The sequence below is a fragment of the Gymnodraco acuticeps genome, unplaced genomic scaffold (assembly GCF_902827175.1).
Source record: "Gymnodraco acuticeps unplaced genomic scaffold, fGymAcu1.1, whole genome shotgun sequence".
NCBI classification, from domain to species: Eukaryota; Metazoa; Chordata; class Actinopteri; order Perciformes; family Bathydraconidae; genus Gymnodraco; species Gymnodraco acuticeps.
The window spans coordinates 384,094-405,893 of NW_022992265.1; the positions used below are offsets into that span (position 1 = coordinate 384,094).

The 21,800-nt window shown below is 40.9% G+C and overlaps 2 protein-coding genes across 18 annotated transcripts in view; one reads left to right on the forward strand and one right to left on the reverse strand.

The window, feature by feature from the left end:
- The window catches only part of synrg (synergin, gamma), a 38,943-nt gene extending 28,191 nt beyond the window's left edge, over nt 1-10,752 (forward strand). For 10 of the 13 annotated variants that reach the window (XM_034207020.1, XM_034207019.1, XM_034207021.1 and 7 more), the window contains 7 exons: nt 149-312; nt 466-519; nt 1,067-1,163; nt 1,489-1,637; nt 2,636-2,746; nt 2,872-2,910; nt 8,592-10,752. In XM_034207020.1, the coding sequence (XP_034062911.1) occupies nt 149-312; nt 466-519; nt 1,067-1,163; nt 1,489-1,637; nt 2,636-2,746; nt 2,872-2,910; nt 8,592-8,723 (746 nt within the window). In that variant the 3' untranslated portion in view covers nt 8,724-10,752. Of the gene's footprint in view, nt 1-148; nt 313-465; nt 520-1,066; nt 1,164-1,488; nt 1,638-2,635; nt 2,747-2,871; nt 2,911-8,314; nt 8,481-8,591 lie in introns of all 13 variants that reach the window. The other 3 variants (XM_034207023.1, XM_034207030.1, XR_004568164.1) reach the window with 2 other exon arrangements.
- A 1,635-nt stretch (nt 10,753-12,387) lies between these two features.
- dusp14 (dual specificity phosphatase 14) lies at nt 12,388-20,500 on the reverse strand. 5 transcript variants are annotated; one of them, XM_034207072.1, is made up of 3 exons: nt 20,218-20,500; nt 16,217-16,331; nt 12,388-15,045 (listed from the first exon to the last, which is right to left on the reverse strand). In XM_034207072.1, exon 3 carries the CDS (start codon nt 15,027-15,029, stop codon nt 14,403-14,405), a length of 627 nt encoding a protein of 208 aa, XP_034062963.1. In that variant the 5' UTR covers nt 15,030-15,045; nt 16,217-16,331; nt 20,218-20,500; the 3' UTR covers nt 12,388-14,402. The 5 variants fall into 5 exon arrangements, with proteins under 5 accessions (XP_034062963.1, XP_034062962.1, XP_034062964.1 ...); XM_034207071.1 differs by having other exon boundaries at nt 12,388-15,127; XM_034207073.1 differs by lacking the exon at nt 16,217-16,331.
- Nucleotides 20,501-21,800: the final 1,300 nt, after the last annotated feature.

Consider the following 21,800-nt stretch of genomic DNA (forward strand, 5'->3'; position numbering starts at 1 on the left):
AATTAGCCATAACAGAATGGAAGTATAATGATTGCCAACAAAACAGGTGCATATCTCATCAACATGGGATGCTGAATTGATAGCAGAAAAAGTTATTTAATATATTTGTGGTTTTCACTATCCTAACAGTCTCCTGTCTTTGCCTTAGGCTCCCACAAACGCAGTCACAGTCTGGGCGATAAGGAGATTGGGCGTTCCCCCCCCTCTCCGGCTCCAGAGCAGCCTTTCAGAGACCGATCCAACACCCTGAGCGAGAAGCCCGCCCTACCTGTCATCAGGGACAAGTACAAGGACTTGACTGGGGAGGTGGAGGTGAGGAGGGCCGCGCGTTAAACCACATGTTAGCGGCGTTATCACCAACAATATCAGCGCAGTACTCAGGACTGTGAAATGCTACAGAAATGTTCCTCAGTTCTCTTTTTCCTTTGTGTTCATTTGAGATATGTTTGTGCTCGTTTGTTGCAGGAGAGCGAGCGCTACGCATACGAGTGGCAAAGGTGTCTGGAAAGTGCTCTGGAGGTTTGTTTTTGTTTGTGTGCTGTGTCTGACCTCATAGTGAGAGTGACAATACAAACATAGTAGACTCATTAAGATAACCAAAAGGCGCCGAGAGGTTTTCAACCTGAGGACATTTTTCCTAACACATTTGTTTCGGGATAAATCATTTTCTTCCCCCTGCAAACGCCTTAATGATTTCCATTTTAGTTTTTGTATGTAAAATGTCGCAAAGCTGAATATCTGACAGAAGAAAACATAACATAAATATATAACACTGTCTTGCCTTTACCTGAAATATTTGTATTCACGAGAGTACAGGATTTTCTTATTATTTTATTTATGTTTTTTAAAGAGAACACTTATTGTGAGGGTGGCAATCACAGTAAAAGTGTTTTTGGCCAAAAAACAAGACTGTTCAATCAAACTTTGTGGTAATTTGTCAAAAAACTCACATGCATACATAAGGCATATACTACTTGACAAAGGTTAATATTGTAATTGCAAATGTATACAGTGTGTGTGTAAAATGATATATATATAATTGTAGCTTCTGTCTCCTCTCATTAAGGTCATCACCAAAGCCAACAACATCCTGAACAGCATCAGCAGCTCCGCTGTGTGCACCGAGGTCATCCAGTCTGCTCAGGGCATGGAGTACCTGCTGGGTGAGGAAACACTCTCACACACACACGCACGCACACACTACTATAAAGAAGCCAGCAGGACTAGCTGTATAGTGTGAACCAGAGGCTGTTAAAGAGGCCTTACACCTCCTGAAGGACAGAGAGGACAGACAGTGAGCTCTGGTGGGATGTGTTATCCCAGCGTGCTCTGAGGTCCTGCTCCCTTAGTGTGCCTCTCTGCTTTTAACGAGCTGTGACTGGAAAACATGTCACAGCTCGGCACGAACACAGTTGTGTGAAAATGGGACAAAAACACCAACCCAACATGTTTTTGTGATTTTTTGTACTTGTGTATTTCCTGTTACAGGTGTGGTGGAGGTGTATCGTGTCACCAGGCGTGTGGAGCTGGGCGTCAAGGCGACGGCTGTGTGCTCCGAGAAGCTGCAGCAGCTGCTGAAGGACATCAGCCGCGTGTGGAACAATCTCATGGGCTTCATGTCGCTGGCCAAGCTCGCTGTAAGACACTCAAACAAAAGGAGATCTTTCTCTAGAGCACAGGACAGTTTTATAATGAAGCTCCCAAACACATAAAAAGAAGCTTTAAAAACATGTTTGTAGTGGCGAAATAAAACAGAAAATAAACTCAAACTGAAATTGCCTCTGAGATACCAGGAAGCAAATCTAACGCAGTAAAAATAATCCAATGTCCATGCCAAAGTATCCTTTCTTGCATTGATTTGGTTGTATTCCAATAATACAATACATCAAGAATAATAGTTTCGCCTGTGGCTTTTCCTTAGTTTTCCCTGGTAAAAAACCATATGCTCGTGATGGTATAATAATCACCAGATCACCCAGTGCCCAAAACCGCCTTCAAAATAAAAATATATTTAACGATGATTCATTTAATATTAACATAAGCAGCTAGAGAATAAGTGTTTTAATAAATAAATAATATGAATCAATATATTGCTCCAACGATGTTCAAACTCTTCAAGTTCAGGTACACACATACACATGTGGCTGCCAATGGCATAATGAAATAATAGCAAATCCAATATCAGCAGTCCATTAGCTCAAAATCAATGATTCATTGATTTGTTTGCGATGGAGCTGAGCTTTCAGATAGGTCAGCCTTCAGATTCAATGGGAGGACAAGAATTGTATAGATTTATTTATTCAGCTGTCTGCTACCGTCTGTAAAGCAGAAACCAAGGAGCCTTATAGTTTTTCACACTTCAGAATAATCACACAGCATCTCAAGGAAGAGGCAGGGAATACAAAAAGGACATTTAAGCTTTTTTTTCTCTTAAAAGAAAATATATTTATGCTAGTCGTGTTTGTTTTTACTCAACACAGCTGAAGTCAAGGCGGGTCTTTCTAAAAAGTTGAGGATGCTCGGAGATGTTTACTGTAAGCAGAGTTGTTCTCTCTGCTGTTATTATAAGAACAGAAATGACTACATTTAGCCCTGCGGCAGGAAGTCAAATATGTGTGTGTTTTTTTCTGTGTAGCCTGATGAAACCTCCCTCGACTTCTCCTCCTGTATCTTGAGACACGGCATTAAGAATGCCAAGGAGTTGGCTTGTGGTGTGTGTCTGCTCAACGTCGACTCTCGCAGCAAGGTTAGTGTTCACACACACACACACACACACACAGAATAACTAACTGGACACATGTTTACAAAAATGTTATGCTCATCCACACTGGATAACAACTGACATTTCTTTGGCTTTGAAACGTTTTGCAGAGAAAAGAAGAAAGCACTATTGGACGTCTGTTTAAACGAGTATGAGACATTTAACTGTCAAATATATTTCACTCCACTCTTTCCCACTGGGGGCCTCGGGGGCCTATTCTGCTCTTACCGACAAGCATGATGGGGGGGCCAAAGTGACAGGACTCACTTCTCTCCACTGCTCCTCTCCCACAGGCAAACAGCAGTTGCCTGTATAGACACACACTGTACAGCAGATGAAGGGAATCAGCCAAAATCACTTTGGGATTTATTGACCTGTCGCTAAGGCCCACCCCTCTTAGTTACCATTTCTATGCCTGGCAAGCTTTCCGTTTTCACAAGTCACATGTATCAAGTTTGAAATGACCCAAAAGCAGTTCCACTTTTCAAGCCAGACTTGATTTTAGTGAGAATAATGAAAGCTTTCGCTGGCAGAGCAGCCTTTGCTAGCTAGCTATAGCAGGGGTTTTTCCCCCACTCACATGATGAAAGGCTGAATCTGAGTGTCCCTGGTAAAGATTGGGCTTCCTCACCAGCTTATGACCGTAAGCAAACCAAGCTTCCTTGTGTTGCAGTGCAGAAATAGTTACTGTAGTTTGAGAAATGATAAAAAGTACAATCAGACGGCTATCAATGTTAGCATAATCAGGTTAATTTGCTTAGCATACACCGGTTGTCTCTAACAGGACCCTAATGTGCACCGCTTCAACATGAGAAGAAATGCAAGGCTTGTTGTGCCTTGTTAAGGTTGCTCAGATTTGATTGGACAATCACCGTAACGGATAATAATGTACACTCTTGAAATAAGTGAGAGAGGAGAACTGTCACTTTGGCACCTCAGGGGAGGTTGTTGCACTCTGGGATTGGTTCTTCAAGGTCACAAAGGTCATCACTCTGTCTTGGATGGGTTTCATTTTCTGTCCTGTCGCCTTTCTCTCCTGAGGTAACAGCTCACCTCCTTGCAGCTAACAATCATTGGTGTTTCTGATAAGTAGGGATGCTCCGATCGCCAATTTCGGGCCGATCCGATCGAGTGGGCGGGGCCTAAATGGAAGATTTAAACATCACTTTAAATCTTCCATTTAAAGTGATGTTTAAACTCAGTTAATGGGGTTCATTCACTGGAGCTTCCACAAACAACAATCAACTTAATTATTACATTCAAATGATGTACATTATTCAAGTTTACATTCACGTTGGATAATAACACGGGAGAAATGAGCGGAAGCGCTCTCTTTTCCTCTCTCCCCCTCTCTCTCTCTCCTGACAGCCTGTCAGTATCTCATGCAGCTCACTGATCTAGTAATGAGTGACCCGACAGTGAAGAATAAATATATTTATAATAACTAGTTTAGCTTGTTCCAGAGGTAGATAAAATAGCTAAGTGTGTTAGGTCTAACTCTTGTGTGTTTCGTCCCGCTTACCGGTCCGGCGGGCGGAGCTGCAGGATTTCTGCTTCACACACACGTTGCATACCGCTATTTTACTGTCTTTTTCGGACACCTTAAAATAATGCCAGACCGGTGAAGCCATTTTGGCGAGCTTGTTTTGCCGCACACAGAGAAAAGTGTCATGTATTTTACGTCATGCGATCGGCTCTCGCGATCGGCATGTTTAGAGAGCACCGATCGATTGGTAGAGAGTGAGTATCGGTGACCGATCGATCGGAGCATCCCTACTGATAAGTGTTCACTTATTATCTCCGGCTGGTGCAGTATGTGCAGAGCTGCTGTGTGTCTGCCTCCTCGCCTACAGAGGCTGTTTCATCGACATGGGCCTAATGGTGTTCTGGACCCTGAGGTTCAGAGGGCAGGACAGTGGCACTGATTGTTTCTCGCGTTCACTCTGCTGCTCAGCCAGGAGAGATGGATGGTCCAGGAGAGATATGGCTGACTGAGAGGCATCATGGATGCCAGCAGATGTGGCTTTCACATTAGTAATCATTACAATCGAGAATAGACCTGCACACACAAACACACTCTCTCACCTCCCACTCTGCATAGAGCCAGCCTGAAATGAATGCAGCTTTACTTTGTCTCTGTGCCACTAGCATGAGATTAATAAGCCATTTTCTAATTGCTTTTTTGGCAGAGCAACTGGTGAAAGCGAATATAAAAGCCAAGTGGAGAATCGCATCCCCTCCGAGTATAGTGAAGTGAAAGAAGAGCTCAGGCTGCTGCAGATGGTTGAAATGTCCTTTAGTGAAGAGGTAGTGATTTGTTTTCTACCAAAGGGACTGAGGGGAAGAGATGTTGATGTGCCATCAAAGAAATGTGCCCGCAGAACAGCTCAATAGCTCCTGCTTTATTTGTGCTGAGTATTTAAATCTTTGCTATAAATGTTTTATTCCTATTGTTGACACAAATGGTATTTCTTGTTGCTGTTGAACGGAATATGTTTTGGTAGCATCTGTGTCTCCTTCAGGTCAGGAGGCAGGAAGGAGCCGCCTGCAGCAGCAGCTTCCTCACAGTGATGGCTTTCTGCTAATGATGCTCCAGCGCCTCTGCTTCGTGATAAATGCTCATTTGAGCAATTAGGGAGAAGCACTGGAAACATTCAGCATTCCTTTTTATATACGTATATATATTAATGCAGGTTTCTGAAGTGCCTTGAGTGTTTGGATGGATTATTCTGTGTAACTTTTACTTGAGGAAGTATGGCAACAGTGCAAAGAGAAATATGGATCTTAGATTAGTTTGCAAACTGTTGTTGACCCGTCTCTGTCACACTCTGTTGATCTGTACCTCAGGGGACCAGGGTCCCAACACAGTTAAGTGCATGACTCGGTTAACGCCACGCCTCAAAGGATGAAATGGCAAAATGTCAGTCTGGAAAAGTTCAGTATAAAACAAATAACACATGACAAATCATTGTAGAATTTCTTGTTGGTTTTCTTTGTAAAGAATATTTGTTTGCTAATATGGCTGCTGATTTATTTCATTACTGCTTTTATGCTCACAGTGAAAGCATTGCAGTAATTGTTGCGGCAGGCTCGTACCGACAGCTGAAGGTCATCTTTGGGAATGTTAAAGTGAATCAGTCCAGAATTGGCTTTGGTGAAGAACATGTTAGTTGTGTCTCTTTTCACCTCAACAGTCTAGATGTGCAGAATGTTCAGATCCCTCTGTCATTAGTGTTCCGAAACAAAGATGTCATTGAAATGTTCTGTGTCTTGTTGAAGCCGATAATAACAGCGACAGAACAACATCTGACTATATTACATTTATATCACTGGCGTTCAGTCACTACTTTCAACATGAAACCGTTTCACAGGATCTGCTGGACATATTTCTGTTCCTGTTGAAAGCATTAAAAACTGAATCATGTTCACCCTTCAGTGTTAAACACAGAAAGTGAAGCGCCATGACGGTAATGGTGTCCTCTGAGCGAAGCCTTGCTGAGGAAGACTGCACTGATTTGCTACCATGAGCATACTCAACAGACATTTAATCAATATTTGCGATCAATCACGGCCAAATGGGTTGAATCTCATCTCTTTGAGAGGGAATATTAGAGTCCGGAGGGATAATAACGTGGACTCTTTCACGTTTTGACTCACAAATAAACTAGGAGCAGGTTGCTCTGTCATGCTGAAACAGCTGATCTGCTCGCTGCTCATTCTGCGCACACTTACCTTTGATCTGGGCTTTGCGTGCACATCCTGACTCCTCTTGCCCTCACAGACATTGATTAAGATCAATACCAGGAGGGTGAGGGTAACTATGCCTCGCTTATTTCCCATTGTTGAAGAATAAAAAGCAAAAAAGAAGATCTGGGTAGTTTTGATTATCATCTAACCTGGTAGAGCTGTTTGATCCCGGCTTACACGAACATGCAGCTGCAAAGGTCAGCTGTATTATTGAGGAAGATCTGACAGCCTTGAAAGTATGAATACTCTCATTGTGTTTGACAGTAGTTACTAGTGGCTGCATGTACAAAATCTGTCAAGTGAAAACTGAAAACACTTACTGCCACACAGGGGGAGTCTAGGAGGGAGTCTGAGTGGGTGAGGGTGAGGGGGGGAGAAGAGGTGAGAGAGGGGAAGGCTCTGCAGGGTGTCTTTGTGTTTCACTCTGCATCCCCCCCCCCGCTAACATGTTCTAGCTTTGGCTGTCGTCGGTGCAGGTTTGTGCAAACAAGTAGGCCAAGGCACACAAGAGCGCTGAAAAGGAAATTGCTCTGCTTATGTGAGTGTGAGAGAAAGGGAAAACAGAATCTGAGTGGAAATGTGTCATTGAGTCCAGTGTGAGGGAGTCCTTCATCCTGCAGACTGCTTTCAGACCGGTGGAGAGGCTCTGCTGTGTTTTGTATGCAGTTGTTGCTTTCTGCATGTGTCTACCTTCTCCTTCTGTGTGGGAGGCTATGATTCATTCCCCCTCATTTCACCAGGGATGCAAACTCTGAAGCAGCCCATCACACACATTAGGTTCTCCTCGTTGCACACAGCCCTCAAGTGCGGATCAGATCATCAAATTGTTCATTTTCTTTGGCTTTTACACAATTTGAGGTTTTCAGCCACAGAAGCAAATCGTATTATGGAGCGACACGTGTGGGGTGCCCCTGTGGAAATGTTGCCCTTTGTCTCCAGCTAAACAAAATGAAGTGAAGCATGTCTGCTGGTACACAGCACGGACAAACCTTCTGCAACCTTACTCTAAATGAAACAATGGCTAATCTTTCTAGCCAGTTTGATGAGCAGATATTCAATAGCATCAGACTCTTAACTGCTAAATAGAACTCTTTAGATAAATATGATGTTGCATAAAGGCAATGATAATCATGTTTATGTGTCAAGCCTGAGGTCAGCTCTACTACTGACACACTGTCCTCTTAACCTCAGCTGTTCTATTGCTACTAAAAGGCCTGATTAGGTCATTCAATGACTGTCTAAACTAAACATAATCTATTATTTCTTTATTTAGTCTTCTATTTGCCCCATCCCTATTTTTCCATAAATATAGCTCTGAAAAATTAAGAGACCGCTACAAAATTATTTCTTTCTCTGGTTTTACTATTTGTAAGTATGTGTTTGAGTCAAATTAACCTTTTTTTGATTGTATTCTATAAACTACTGACAGCCTTCCTCTGTGTTGGAATTCAACAGACACGGGAAAGGAATGGCTGCCATACATAAATGTAGAGATTGAGATTTAAGAAACATTTGGAGTTGTCTATTTATTTTTTCCAGAGCTGCATTTATTCTTCATCACTTGAAGTGTATGATTATTGTATTAGTTTTAAGATGACTAGGAACTCTCTTAGGAAACCGTCATTTATTTATATTTCTTCATTTTGACTCCTATAGGTTTTGAATTATTGATAGGCTTTGTATTTATTTTGCATAAACGTGACCCAGTACTTGCTTACAGCTTAATGCAGACGTGTATTTGTACCTATGATTTGTACACATGGTAAATATGATTTCCTTGTATTGCATGTAACCCATGTGTTGAAGCCCTTCTCTTGCCAGAGGCTGAGATGTGCGGCAGGAACATGGAGGATGAGCTGCAGTGCTGCTCTCATATGAACATGTGACTTTCTAGTATTCAAACATTAACCCTTGGGATGCATTAGAGGCTGATACTTCATTGTAACCCTATCCAGAATGAAATCACCACACGGTAAAGGCTTAGGAAAGTGTCTCATACCCTGCTTCTCCTCCTGTGAGCTCAGATGGGCTAATGCCTCTCTCTGATGCAGGTGTGTGATCTCTCACCCTTTCACTCTGACAGGCGTTCAACTCGGAGACGGACAACTTCAAGCTGCTGTACGGGGGCCACCAGTACCACGCCAGCTGTGCCAACTTCTGGATCAACTGTGTGGAGCCCAAACCCCCCGGCCTCATCCTGCCCGACCTGCTCTGAGCCCTGGGCTGCCATGGCAACGGGCAAAGGCTAATCAACACCAGATAGGTGGACTGACAACGCGCCTCAAACTGCACCAAGTCTGTATTTATGTGTTTTTATTCTGCAATCTCTCTTTCGTCACAACTAAGCTGTCCCAGATCTGGCCATTTGTTATAATGTAAAGTTTTGTATAAATATATATGTACCATCTATGCTGTTATTGTTACTCTTGAACTCTTTCAGAGAAATGTACTAAACATATGTCTTGTTTTCACTGCTGGAAAAAGGTCATTATTAATTGAATATCTTGAGTCATATTTATATTATTAGGTGTGCAATTTGATTAGTAACACTGGAGGAGGACTGCTGTAAACATCGTGAGTTTTTAATGTCACTTGTTGCTTTGGAGGATATTTATTCATGACTCTCTGTTTCCACTGAACCAGAGCTGTTGAATTATACACCTTTTATTGAACTTGAATTACATTTGTTGGTCGGGTCTGTTTGATGACACTCTGAAGCTGTTTTGGTTTTAATAAGACATTATTAAGACCTTTCAAACTGAGGCAGGTGAAGACCTTTTTGTTAATTGTGTTGAATCGACTGCTTTGAATGTTTTGTTGCACTCTTGAGGAGAATTAGGAAACTCTTTGGCTATTTAAATTATAGATTTTATGTGGGTAAAAGTTGGGATTTGGGGACCTGAAAGAAACCATGTTATTGGTTTTGTTTATTGTTGTTGTGTGCAACTAGAGCTGGAAGTTTGGAACAAGACCCATTCTTATCTAAACTACAGCACTACTAGCTACTTGTATATAACAGTGTCATGCTTCAGCGTTGTAATTATGACCATAGACTGTATATACTGCCTATGATTGCGACTAACTGTAATGTGAATTTGACGTAAATAAATATGCATACAGTTTAATTAAACTGTCAGAGATGATTATATCAGTCAGATTTAAAGTCTGCCTTCAATTAAAACTCATACCAATCACTGTAATTGAGCGTGTGTAAACAAAGATTATTAATGACATCCTTCCTTAGCAACCGTTGAAACGGCGTTCATGGGTCTGTGAGCAATACTCTGATTATTAAGAGCACGGGGAGGTCTCCAAAAACAAAACAAAGAAAAGCGTTTGCCTGAATGTAATAATAGTTTCTAGAATACTACAGCTTTTTAATCCTGATTTAAATAAACAAGACATTTAATTAGCTAACAATAGAGGCTCTTTTTGTGGGAAGTATTTTCCTCCTATTTCCACTCTGTATGCTAAACTAAGCTAACCAGCTTTTGGCAGTAGGTTTACATCGAACATACTTTGAGAGAGGTATTGATGTCTTATCTTACCAAATAAAATGTTCTATATTTTCCTTTACACTTGACATCAGCTGTGTTTATTTGCTTTAAAATAAGTATTGTGTTTTTTGACTCATTTATTGTGCATTTCTGTTTTGAGCATTACAGCTTTGATAGGAGTCCTTTCACTTTGACATTATTCTACTGCTCTTTGAGAAACATACTCTTCACAATGCATGAATGTCCCCTCCATCACCCCATAATGTACTTCCTCTCTGGCCTCATCTCCATCAATTTGCAACAAAATGGAATAAATTCCTCTTCGACGACACTGCAGGGGCTTCGCTGGCGGTTGAGCTCGGCCAATCACATGAGGTGTCTCGGGGCTCTGTGAAACTACTCTCATTATCCTTCTCACACTTGTGTTCAGGTGTGCTCTCCAACATCCAATTTATCTCCGGCCGTTCCCTAATCCATTTCCTGCAGAAAATGGATTCCTCTACTCTCACGGTGAACGCCGGGATTACAGAAAATTACAAATGCTGAAATCAATTACTGAATAGAGCTGTTTAATTGGAAATGCAGACCGCCCGGGCCTGTCATCTTTACATCTATTGTTATCATTATCACTCTGGGGAGAAGCCAGATTGAAGAGATAGCCCACTGTGCGGTATCGACTGCTGCTCTTTGGTATTTCACGCCCATAGTCGATCACAATATTGATTAAAAACAGCTGCTTCAACATTGCCTTTATCTTGTGAAAAGAGTTGCTTCTTGCTTGACTGATAACATTGCAATTGAACCACATATTTGATATGTTTTCTTTTAAACCTGCTGTTTTAAGATATTACAAGATTCCAATTAATCAAGATATAATGATCAAATGTACTCACCTATATTCATTGTTTGTCTTTCCTGGGATTTGCTGACAATAGTGAAACTAATCTTTAACACAAGAAACAATGAAAAACAGTTCAAAGAAAACACGAAAAGGTGACACTTGTTTCCCCACACAACAGACTGTATGAGCCAACGTCTCCCACTGTGCTTTAGATGATCCTTATCTGGCTGGAAGGCTTTTTTTGAACTCTTTTACTGCCATATTTTCTCTCAGTTATGGGTTCTTTATCACTGCTTCAATTGGACAGTTTCATGATCTATATTTGTAGCACTAACAGCATTTACAAACTCTCCTCTGGGACTTTTATTAAGGTTTCCAAGTGCTGCTGGCATCCAAATAATCATCATTCTTCTCTTTGTGTCTGTTCCCTACAAAAATAAGCCAAATAAGTTTGTCAAATTATAACTAGAACTAACGATGGCGGTAAGCCTGAAATGGTAGAAGCCGTGAAAGTAGCATGTTAATATTAATAACTGGCTTTGTGCGTATAGCCTTGTTAGATGGAAATGCAGGATTTACTCATATTGAAACGGGAGTAGTGCTGTAGCGCTTGCCGATTATAGTGAATAATTAAAGGCCGTATAATTTGAAGCCGAGAGAAGCCCTGATTCAGTCATTCATTGCAGCTAAAGCAGATGTTCATATTCGCTTTTTGTGATTGAAAGCTGCACTGATATGCAACACTGGACTAGTGCTGATATGATTACAGACATGTTCTATTAGCCCCCATTTTATTTATTAATGCGATTTTCCCCAAATAAAATTTCAATTAAAATATTTGTTGTAAAATCAATGAATGACCCATCAGGTATCAAAAAGGTGTACCACATTAAACACATGTATTCTTTTTTTAGCTTTTGGTTGTTTATGTATATGTTGGGATGGAAATAAGCAATTTAAATAACATTTCTGTGCAGCTCACATGTCTGTTGCCTCCTGTTGAGTTGCTGCTGTCTTGACTGTCATCCATTCAAACACAATCAGTTGTTGGTTCTGCTCGGCCTCTGAAGCCCACCGTGATGCAAAGACCTCTGCCTAATGCTTTAATGATAGATGATAATATGCTGCTGCTGCTGCTGAAGGATGTGTTCACTTTTAGCGTTGACCATGCCTTGAAAACCTCTCATATGTACCCAAGTTTTAAATATGTATTAATTAATAGTATGTGAACTGTAGTGCATCATTTGGTCCTGTCGCTTGCAGTGCATCTCTGCTGTGGTCAGACTGATGTCTCTCTGGGTAATGGCATTCATTGTATCCTTCAGAAAGAGTGGGCACTAGCTAAATGAAGCTCATCAATAATATGCCTGCTGCTCTGTAGAAACGGACATTGAAAATGAATGACAGGAGGCTTTTTGACATCTGAAAAAAAAAACTCGGGTAATAGAACGAACACTAAGAGGCACTTGGCAGAGAAGATGCTGCAGTGTGTTTGTGTGAAGAAATCTCAGAAAGCAGTTTTAAAAGAAAATAGAAACACATTTTGTTCTTAGTATTTTAATACGACTATCTTGGGGAAAGAAAACATTAGACAGATTACAGATCATCTGTATCCTACTTAATCACCCCTAAACTTGTTTTTTTTAATATTGTAATATGACACGTAATACATTATGGCATTGTTAAAAAAAACATTGTTGCACTGATCTCTCTGTTTCTGAAAATGTCAACATTACTGCTGCGTTATGTGAGATGACCACACCCAACAGTGATGTTTTACTGCAGTATAGGTAAGAGTCATGGTTAATTACCATACAACCCTAACCCCATACAGTCATATATGTCATAGTCATGTGATAAAAGGATGTGAGATTAGTGCAACAGAAAGAAAATAAATTCATGATTTTAAACAATCATATAATCATTTATCGCTTGTTTCAGCTTCTAAAACGTCATAAATTGCTACATGTTCTCTTATATCTTTTGGACTGTTAAAAACAGACAACTTTAAGAGGTCATTTTAAATGTGTCACATCAACCACTTCACGTAGCATTGCATTATCTGAAGCGTGTGAATTTGCTCTGGACCACACACATACAGAAAAAGTAGTCCTTGTTTGGTTTTTGTGAAGAGCTAAATCTGGCAGCTAGGATACATTTTAATATGCTACTGGTAAACAAATAAGTGGCTGTTGTTTAGAGTCATATTTATTTGGTTGGTTTGTGCTTTTTGGTTATTTTCCAAATGTGCAATGTTTTACTTCTTCAATTATAGCTTAACTGTGAATATTACTAGTATTTAGTTTCTTTCACAAGCAACATGAAACACAATCCTGCATAAGGTTTAGTGTTTTCCAACTGATCTACTGGTGGCGGTAATGTGCCACAAGACGCAGCAAAGCACCAACAGAAGCGGGGAAAAATAAGACTGCTATCACATAAACATTGATGTACACAATGCTGGATTTAAAATACATAAAACTCGGCTTTACATATCTTTTACACAATATGTTTGATACAGAATTTGCCACTCAAACAGGAAGATAATGTAACATCAAGCATGAATCACTGCATCTTTTACTTTTTTTGTGATAATATTGGTTTAAGTCTTGATAACAGGGTGTAATGTGATTTAATGCAGTATTCATTTTTTTAAAGTGCACAGTAATTATGGATTTTGGAACGGGACATGCAGCAAAGTAAAAATGTCAACCAACAGCAGATTTAGGACCTTCAGCTTCTGACATCCCTCGGCAAAAGCGGTGGGATGAAAAATAATCTTCAAAGCATCTATCATAGAGCTACCAGTTCCCCTAGAGGCGGCATATATATATATATATTATTATTTTTTAAACAGCATCAAAAAGCACTACAATAACATAGTGTGTTCACAGGATGGAACAGTCAACCCTGTGGTACACAGGACCTAACCTTTGACTTCTAGATATTCACCTTTAAAAAAGGCAGGTATAATAACATCTTTAAATATTCAGTTAAAGAATGCTTTTTGTTCCTCACAGTCATTATATTCTAATCAAATCATTTGTCAATATTTTTTCTGTACACGTTAAATAAATGCTACCATACATTGAGAGAATGCTGCTGCCCTTCACACTAAAGAGTACTGCAGAACTGGGACAACACCACCACACATGACATCATTACGCCAGGAACAGGACTTCGTCACTTCACTGTCAGAGCTGCAGAGCTCAGAGAACAGCTTCACCGAGGGCTCATCCTACAGTGGAACTAAAAAGAAGGACCAGGAGATAGACAGCACCGATATCCACGCTGACATTGTTGTGGTACTGATCAAGAGTCACATTGTTCCTGCCCAAAGACTACATCGAGGTGACTGGTTGGAACAGCCTCAACCATCAGTGTTTGGTTAAAAAGTCCCTCCATCCCAAGGCCACCAGAATTCTTTAAATAAGCCTTAAACAGATGTACGCTTACACACGTCTCACTTAGCCGGTCCTGAACACACATGAAGCTGCCGATCAGGAGGGCCAAAGGGCTCAACTTCACTTCCTCCTCGTTCTCCACACTGTGGATCTCACAGGCCCCAGTACGGAGCCAGGCTCCTGCGGTCCCTCTCATAAACATCAGGTATGACCCCGTAGGGCGTCTGCACCATCTTTACGGAGTTTCTACCAAACAGCTTCCTCTCGTACTCGATGAGTTGGCGCCAGAAGCCGCCGTTGGGCCTTATGACGGGGCGGCGGGCTTTGACCCAGGCGTGGGCCTCGGCCAGAGAGACACGGTGATACTTCATGAGGTACGCCAGACACAGAGAGGCGGAGCGGCTCACCCCCGCCGCACAGTGCACCAGCACCGCCCCTCGCTTTCGTCCCACGCTGTGGATCTTATCAGCCACGCTGTCGAAGTACAACGAGAGGGGGGAGTGGGGCATATCGGCCAGAGGGACCTTTACATACTCCATGTGAGGCCAGTTGAAGTTGGGGAGCTCGATGGTGGCGTTGACCACACAGGTGATGCCTTTGGACAGCAGCAGGCTGCGGTTGGACGCTACGTTCCCTCTGCTGAGGAAGAGGTTGGGGGTGATCTGGGCGATGCTCCCCAACAGGCTGCCGTTCTCAGACAGGAGCCGCGGCACCAGAGTGGGCACCATGGAGCTACGATGGTGGTGGTGGTGGAAGAAGCCTTGGCTGCGGGAACCCATTGTGAAATCAAGAAGGCTTCGAGAAGGATGGAGAAATTTTTTTTTTTAAAGCAAAATCTTCAGCAGCTCAGAGTCATAGCAGTGCAGCGAGCCAGATCCTGTAACACACAAACAGATTTCACTTTCAATCTAAATAAAACATTGTTCTGCTTCTCTGTAGACCGAGCACTTCAAACACTTCACAAGGAAGAGTAACAACATCACTGTTTGGAAGCAAAACAAGTGCTGAAACAATAGTTCTCCAATCCTTTTATTTGGATGGCATTGTGTTGAGGCAGTTCCAGGACGTGTTACTCATCAGCCTTTAAACTTAAAAACCCCAGGCGTACAAAAGAGTTAAAGATTAGACACAAAAGTTGACTAATTCAAAAACATTCGGCTGGGACCCGCTGTTCCAGTCTTTCATCAGAGCGTTTCATGAATCCACAGATGGAGGAACATTTTTTTTATCTCAGCTAGAGAGACTCGGCCATGTGGGTGCAGACCCCCCATGGGCATGCAGATTACATCTCTCTCCTGTCTGTGCTTTTGAAGTCGTTTTGGATGGAAATAAACAGCAGGTTGGAAAGTAATTATACACGATATTATCACACCAGAGTGTGCTGATAGAACACATCATTATAAGCACTTTGCTAATATGTATATAATTCAATTGTTCTATATCCAAATAGGGATAGCTTCAGTTAAAGATGCAACAGATGCAACATGAAGACGAGAGATCTTGAATAAAAAGATATTATGTGCATCGTCACCTGACATTTCTAGCTTTTTTCTGATAGAAACAGCGTCCCGTGTTAACACTTAGTTATCAGCACAGCGGCCACAGCTCCGGGCGATACTTCTAACACTGTTGCTCGCTCGTGTCATTCGTCATTCACACCTCGCGCACCAGTCTGGCCGGCAGGTCTTTCATTTTCTGTTACATTCTAGCAAACAAGACACTTTGAACTAGAACTCAACCTGCAGAAAAACAACCACCTGATCCCCTGCTGTCACCTGCAAATACACAGCCGAGACAGTAATTGCCCCTCCCCATGTGTCTAAAAATATCATTTTTGAGTACCTTTTTAATTAAAATGTTCATAAGTAGATATGGCTTTGTTTTAACGGGTTGAAAGACAAAAAAGTCGGGGACAACATGCAATGCAATGCTGTAAAAACATAAAAAACATATTGGTTTTTTTCACCCTTTTGATGATTTTCCATGGTGTGGAGCTTCCTTGCTTCATTGTCACCTTCCTTCCTCTGCACTCTCCTCTATTGATCCCAGCTTTGTCACCTCACCATGTTCTTCATCTCTTTCTAACAACAACAAAAAGGATCAAGGCTGAAACATCACTCTCATCCCTCCTTATTCAGAAACAGTTTCTCTGGCTTGCTTTCTGTTTTCAATCCCCCTGCATTCTGAATTGGTTGGCACGATCCACCTTCCTATGCACTGTCGTCACTGGTTACGAGACAACAATTACAGTGACTCAGAGAGATGAGTGTTACCACAAACCACATCAGAACTGATTTTTATTTCTTATGTGACAGTAAATGAAGTGCTCTTAATTCTTTTCTTTTTTTTAATGAAGGATAACAGAGCATTTAAAGACATTAACAGGTTTGAATGTTAGCAAACCTAATGATTAATGGATTTATCTAGAAAGAGGTGACTTTTTGAAGAAAAGGGTGCATTTAGAAGTTTATATATTTCCGCAAATTGACTTACAACAACATATACAGCTGTGTTGCTGTTCTTTCCCTTTGAAAACTCCTATCATCTTGGTTGTTTTTACAAATGTAAAAGGAAAGAGAAATCAATAAGAACATGCAGAGGGATCTGAATCTGGATCAGAGTCTGGTACCGGTCTACCATAACTGTGACATTTAGCTTGAACAAAGTCGATGCAATGAATGCTTCATAAAGATAGATAACATAAACCATGGGCTGACAGACAGTACAAACTCTGTTGCTACAGCAACCCACTGACCACAGTAAGATTGTCAACAGATAGATGAGGAAGATAGGAGAACCACATAATCCCCGGCCCTCTCCCAAATGCTGATGCACCACAGAGGTGAGATTTCCTCAACATGGTGTTATTTATACCACAGGCAGGGCAGGAGAGCGGCTGCAGGGAGCGGGGGAGGGAGGATTATGCAGAGAGAGGAATCTACTGTAATGTTGGAGAAAGGGATGAGGAATAATAAAAAATAAAAAAACACGAGAGACAACAGATAAATCATCCCCCATGTGCATGTTTTTTCTTCTTCTCTAAATATTACAAAACAACTGCCCACTCAATCATGCTGTCAACAGGTGGCCACTCCACGCAAATCTGCTTTCACACATCTCCGTCTCTGAAAGAGGCCTCTGCGGTCCGGTTACACCACCACTAACACAAATAGGAAACGCGACCCACCTGCAGGAAAATTAGAACGGCAAGACCTGAAGGCAACCCTCACCTCACGGTGAAACATCAACTCAACCGGACCTTAGCTGAACTGGACTTCTCAAACCAAAACCGAATATTTGTATTCAGTGTTAGTGATCTCTTAAAAGGGAGCCTCTGTAATTGTGAGAAGAAAATGAGTAACATGACACAACAAAAATGACAAAACAAGTCGACTGCAAGGGGTTCAACAGAGGGCAAGCTCAAAATTAGTTCAGGGAAAAATTCTTCTGGTCACCGGGACAGGGTTTGGCTTCGGCACCTCTCTGCAAACAGCAGCGACTGCACAATGTTACCCCTCAGGCACAAACATGAGAGTCTGACACACAGGGCCATGTGTTGTGTAGTGAGAGATGGTGAGTGCACACATGTACAGTAAAGCACACCAAACAGTGTGGCTGCTGCACATACAAATTATTCCTCTTCTCTTTGTTTTTTTCCAGGCATATTACCAGAGACGTTTATTCTGTGTGAGCCAGTATCATTGCAGCCGACAGATGAGGCGGATGAATGGAGTGACTCCACTTTAAACAATGACACAATGTTCAATACCTTTTTAAAGACTTGTTACCTATAATTGGTGCTACTGGAAATGAATATAACAGAACTGAAACCACTTTGGTTCCATTTTTTCAAATTAATAAAATATTTTGTATTATTTATAATATTTTTTAAGCAAAAAGGCCCAAAAATGTAAACGGGTCATTCCAGAATTGGAGGACAATTTAGACACCAACATTTTTGAAAAATGAACCTTTTATTTTATAATTTGTTTTATGTATTTAGGAAAAACAGATAATAAACCATCAAAAAAAGTGATTTGCCCAGCTAGGCATCAAATGTATATTTTCCAATGAAGAATTACCCCTGTTACTCTAATTATAGTAACAGGGTTGAAAATAAATGCTAATTTGAGCTTTAACCTCAGGAATTATTGCTAGATGTAGCATGTACTGTAATGCTACTTTCATGGCAAGGACAAACTTGGATATCTAATGCAAGAAAGATAACTTTGAAATGAATATGCTTTATTCTGATAATATCAGTAACAGGGTTGAGTGGGTCAGAGTGCCACACTCTTTTAAGATTGAAAAGATTGTAAAAATATGAAAAATAAAAGAGAGGACTTAGTTTTGGTCTACCCATGGCACATGGCTTGCTGATGTCCTTTCCACTGTGTCATCTGACTTACAGCTTTTTCACTTCCTCTGCCAATCTAAAAAGGTTTGGGTAACAGGGTTGAACGCATGTTGAGGGACACACCTTCTGTGCAAAATTACTGTTATTTAAAATATGTGTATGATTTAACAAATTGATTTTATCATTACAAGAGACATATATCAATAGAATAATACCAAAAAAAGTAAATCAAATCCCTATTTTAAATGTTAAATTTGACATGCAAGTTGGTCACCAAGAAGCGGGGACAAGAGAAAAATGCCATTTAAGGGGATGTTCGAGAGCTATTTGATAATTTAAATAATATTTTGAAACCACTTTTTCTACAACTTTATATACATTTTGTCTCAAGACAAGTATGTTTAACACAACAAGTGCATGTTTTAGCATTTTGGGCATGGATTATTAGATTTTCTATATGGGGGACATGAAATGTCCTCCAATTCTGGAATGACCCAAACGCTCTAGATTCTTTAATGCTTTTTTTGACATATTTGATATGAAATTGAATATCTTTGAGATTAAACTGATGGTCAGATAAAATAAACACTGTTGAAGACAATTGGACCACATAAAGTGTATATATGTAAGGAAATTGTGATCCAGTGTTTCTCAAGGTGTCAGTTGAATCTCACTCTGTCCTTGAAGATAATACAAATTAATTGGTATTTATTCAGCTTGTATGCGTAACGTTAATGGATCATAGCAGGTCTAAAATAAGTCTGAGAGGCTCCATAACACCACCTTTCTATGTCCATGTTCTGGCCATGACAAAGGCCAAAATGGTGCCTGCAACAGACTGTTGCCTAAGGGTTATTTTAAGTATATTAAATTGTCGGAAATGCCTTTTGCTACTTAAGTAGTCACCATAAAACCCAGTTTAGAAAAGTGAGGAGTATTCAAAACAGTACATAGTAATACAATTGTTTTTCCAGATACTGTATTTTAAATTGCAACAAACTCAAATGGTCATTGAGCATACATTCACAAATGTACACAGCATTTTTTTGGCGGCTGTGTCTACTAGAATGCAAGATTAGCTTTCGACACACACATGATACCCGTAGGCTCGCCTGGCGAAGATAACTATGACAGACCTGTTTACAGGACATTATGTATCTTCCTCAGGAAAATAAATGCAGTTGTTGTTTTGCAAACTAAACAAATATTTATATATTTATTGATATAATATATTAGCTTAAACTTCACGAGTTTGATCAGTTATGATCTATGGTTATGATGAGCTATTGCACGCGCTGCTTGTCCTCGTGCGCGTGCGTTAACAAGTTCAGGTTTCGTATAGATCATTATTGAGTAAATTATTAGTATTATTAGTCTTAGTTTGAACAACACGATTAAATTAAGCGACCTGTCGTCTTTAAACAGAAGTGTGGCAGGTGCGCTCGTTTCCTCAATTTCATCCATTTTACATCAGGAAACTGAACCGGAAAATAAATGCCTATAGCCTCCAACATACTTTAATTATAAACCATTTAAGTTATTTTTGTATCTTATTTGAGGTAAAAATGACAGAAATAAACTGCCTCCATCAGATATAAAACTGAATTTACCAGTGTACACTCAGTCGTGCGGTGATGGAGGTTTTTTCAAAGCGTGTTCTCCGCCAGCATCAATCCAGAGAACTGCTCTCACACTCCGGACATTCACCTGCAGTCAGTCCGCTCTCACAGACATTCAGCGGGATGGCGACAGGCCAGGGGGCGGGAAACTAACCGCAACAGTAGCGACACAAAACAACATAACGTGAAAGTCAAAAGAAATACGAGCCATCAGTTCATCCTCCTGCTTCTACAGGAGCGGCGTACACACAGGGAGCCTATGTATGAGGAGTGATCCGTGCCACGCAGAGGAGGAATAGGAGGAGGAGGAGGAGGAGGAGGAGGAGGAGGAGGAGGAGGAGGAGGAGGAGGAGGAGGAGGAGGAGGAGGAGGAGGAGGAGGAGGAGGAGGAGGAGGAGGAGGAGGAGAGAGTAGCTTATTTTCTATTGGAGGATGCACGTGTTAAGCCTGTAAAGAAGCCTTCATGAGCATTGCAAAAAAAAGGTCATGCAGTGTTTAGGCAAGGTCAGTGTTTAGGCAAGGTCAGTGTTTAGGCAAGGTCAGTGTTTAGGCAAGGTCAGTGTTTAGGCAAGGCCAGTGTTTCACCATACCTCTTTTGTGTGAAGATTCCCAACATTGAAGATTTACTTTCAGGGACCTCCATCTGAAAATCTTGAATTGTTGGATATCATTAAGACCAAGTAGGCTCCTATGTGCAACGTATGATCAGAGTTTGTCTTATTCACATTGGTTCACCTTTTTAGTGAATTAAAGAATGGAAAACTATTCCCCACTTTTAAGGGGACCCAATGGCACTACTTCAAGGACCCCTGGGGACCCCATACCCCTGGTTAAGAAGCTCTCTCAAAAAAAGTATTGTTGGAATGCAACTACAGAACAACAGATCTCTTTACCACCTGAAAATCTGACTATTTCTAAAATATATTTCTGATGGTTTTATCTCAAGAGTAAGTGGAGCATTATCTATCTATAAGTTAGCACACTATTTCAGCAGGGCTGCTAATCAGAAAAATCTCCCATTCATTTGTTTAACGGTTGTATTTTCGATTTTCCATAGCTTTTTTCTACTCTTATAGGTCTGTTACTCTGTTGGATAATACCAAATCACCTTTATTCACTATGTTCTTGCTTAAAACAGTTTGAAACACATCAAAATAGAGAATATCTTGCAATGGTATTACCAACACATCCTCACTCCCAGGTCGGCCTATGTTGACGTTATGTCAAGTCCCCTGTGTCGGCTTTTTTCAACGCAAGGGGGGCCTTAGCGTCCATTTTCAACGCAAGGGGGGGCCTTAGCGTCCATTTTCAGCTTTCCGGGATGTCCATATGCTTCTTTGGACGCTCATGGAAGCACGGCATTCGTTTGTGTCGGCTGCCCTTAAAGGCAATGTGAGCGTCCATTCTCATTGGATAACGGAGAATTGTACACCCGGAAGTAAGTATTCCCCTTACTGTCGATTGATTTTACGGTGATATCTGCACTACTCATCGATTAAAAAACACCAGATTATCCTTGTTAATTTCACAACATTGATTGGTTTAAATTGTGTGCAATGCTTTTGTATTTTTCC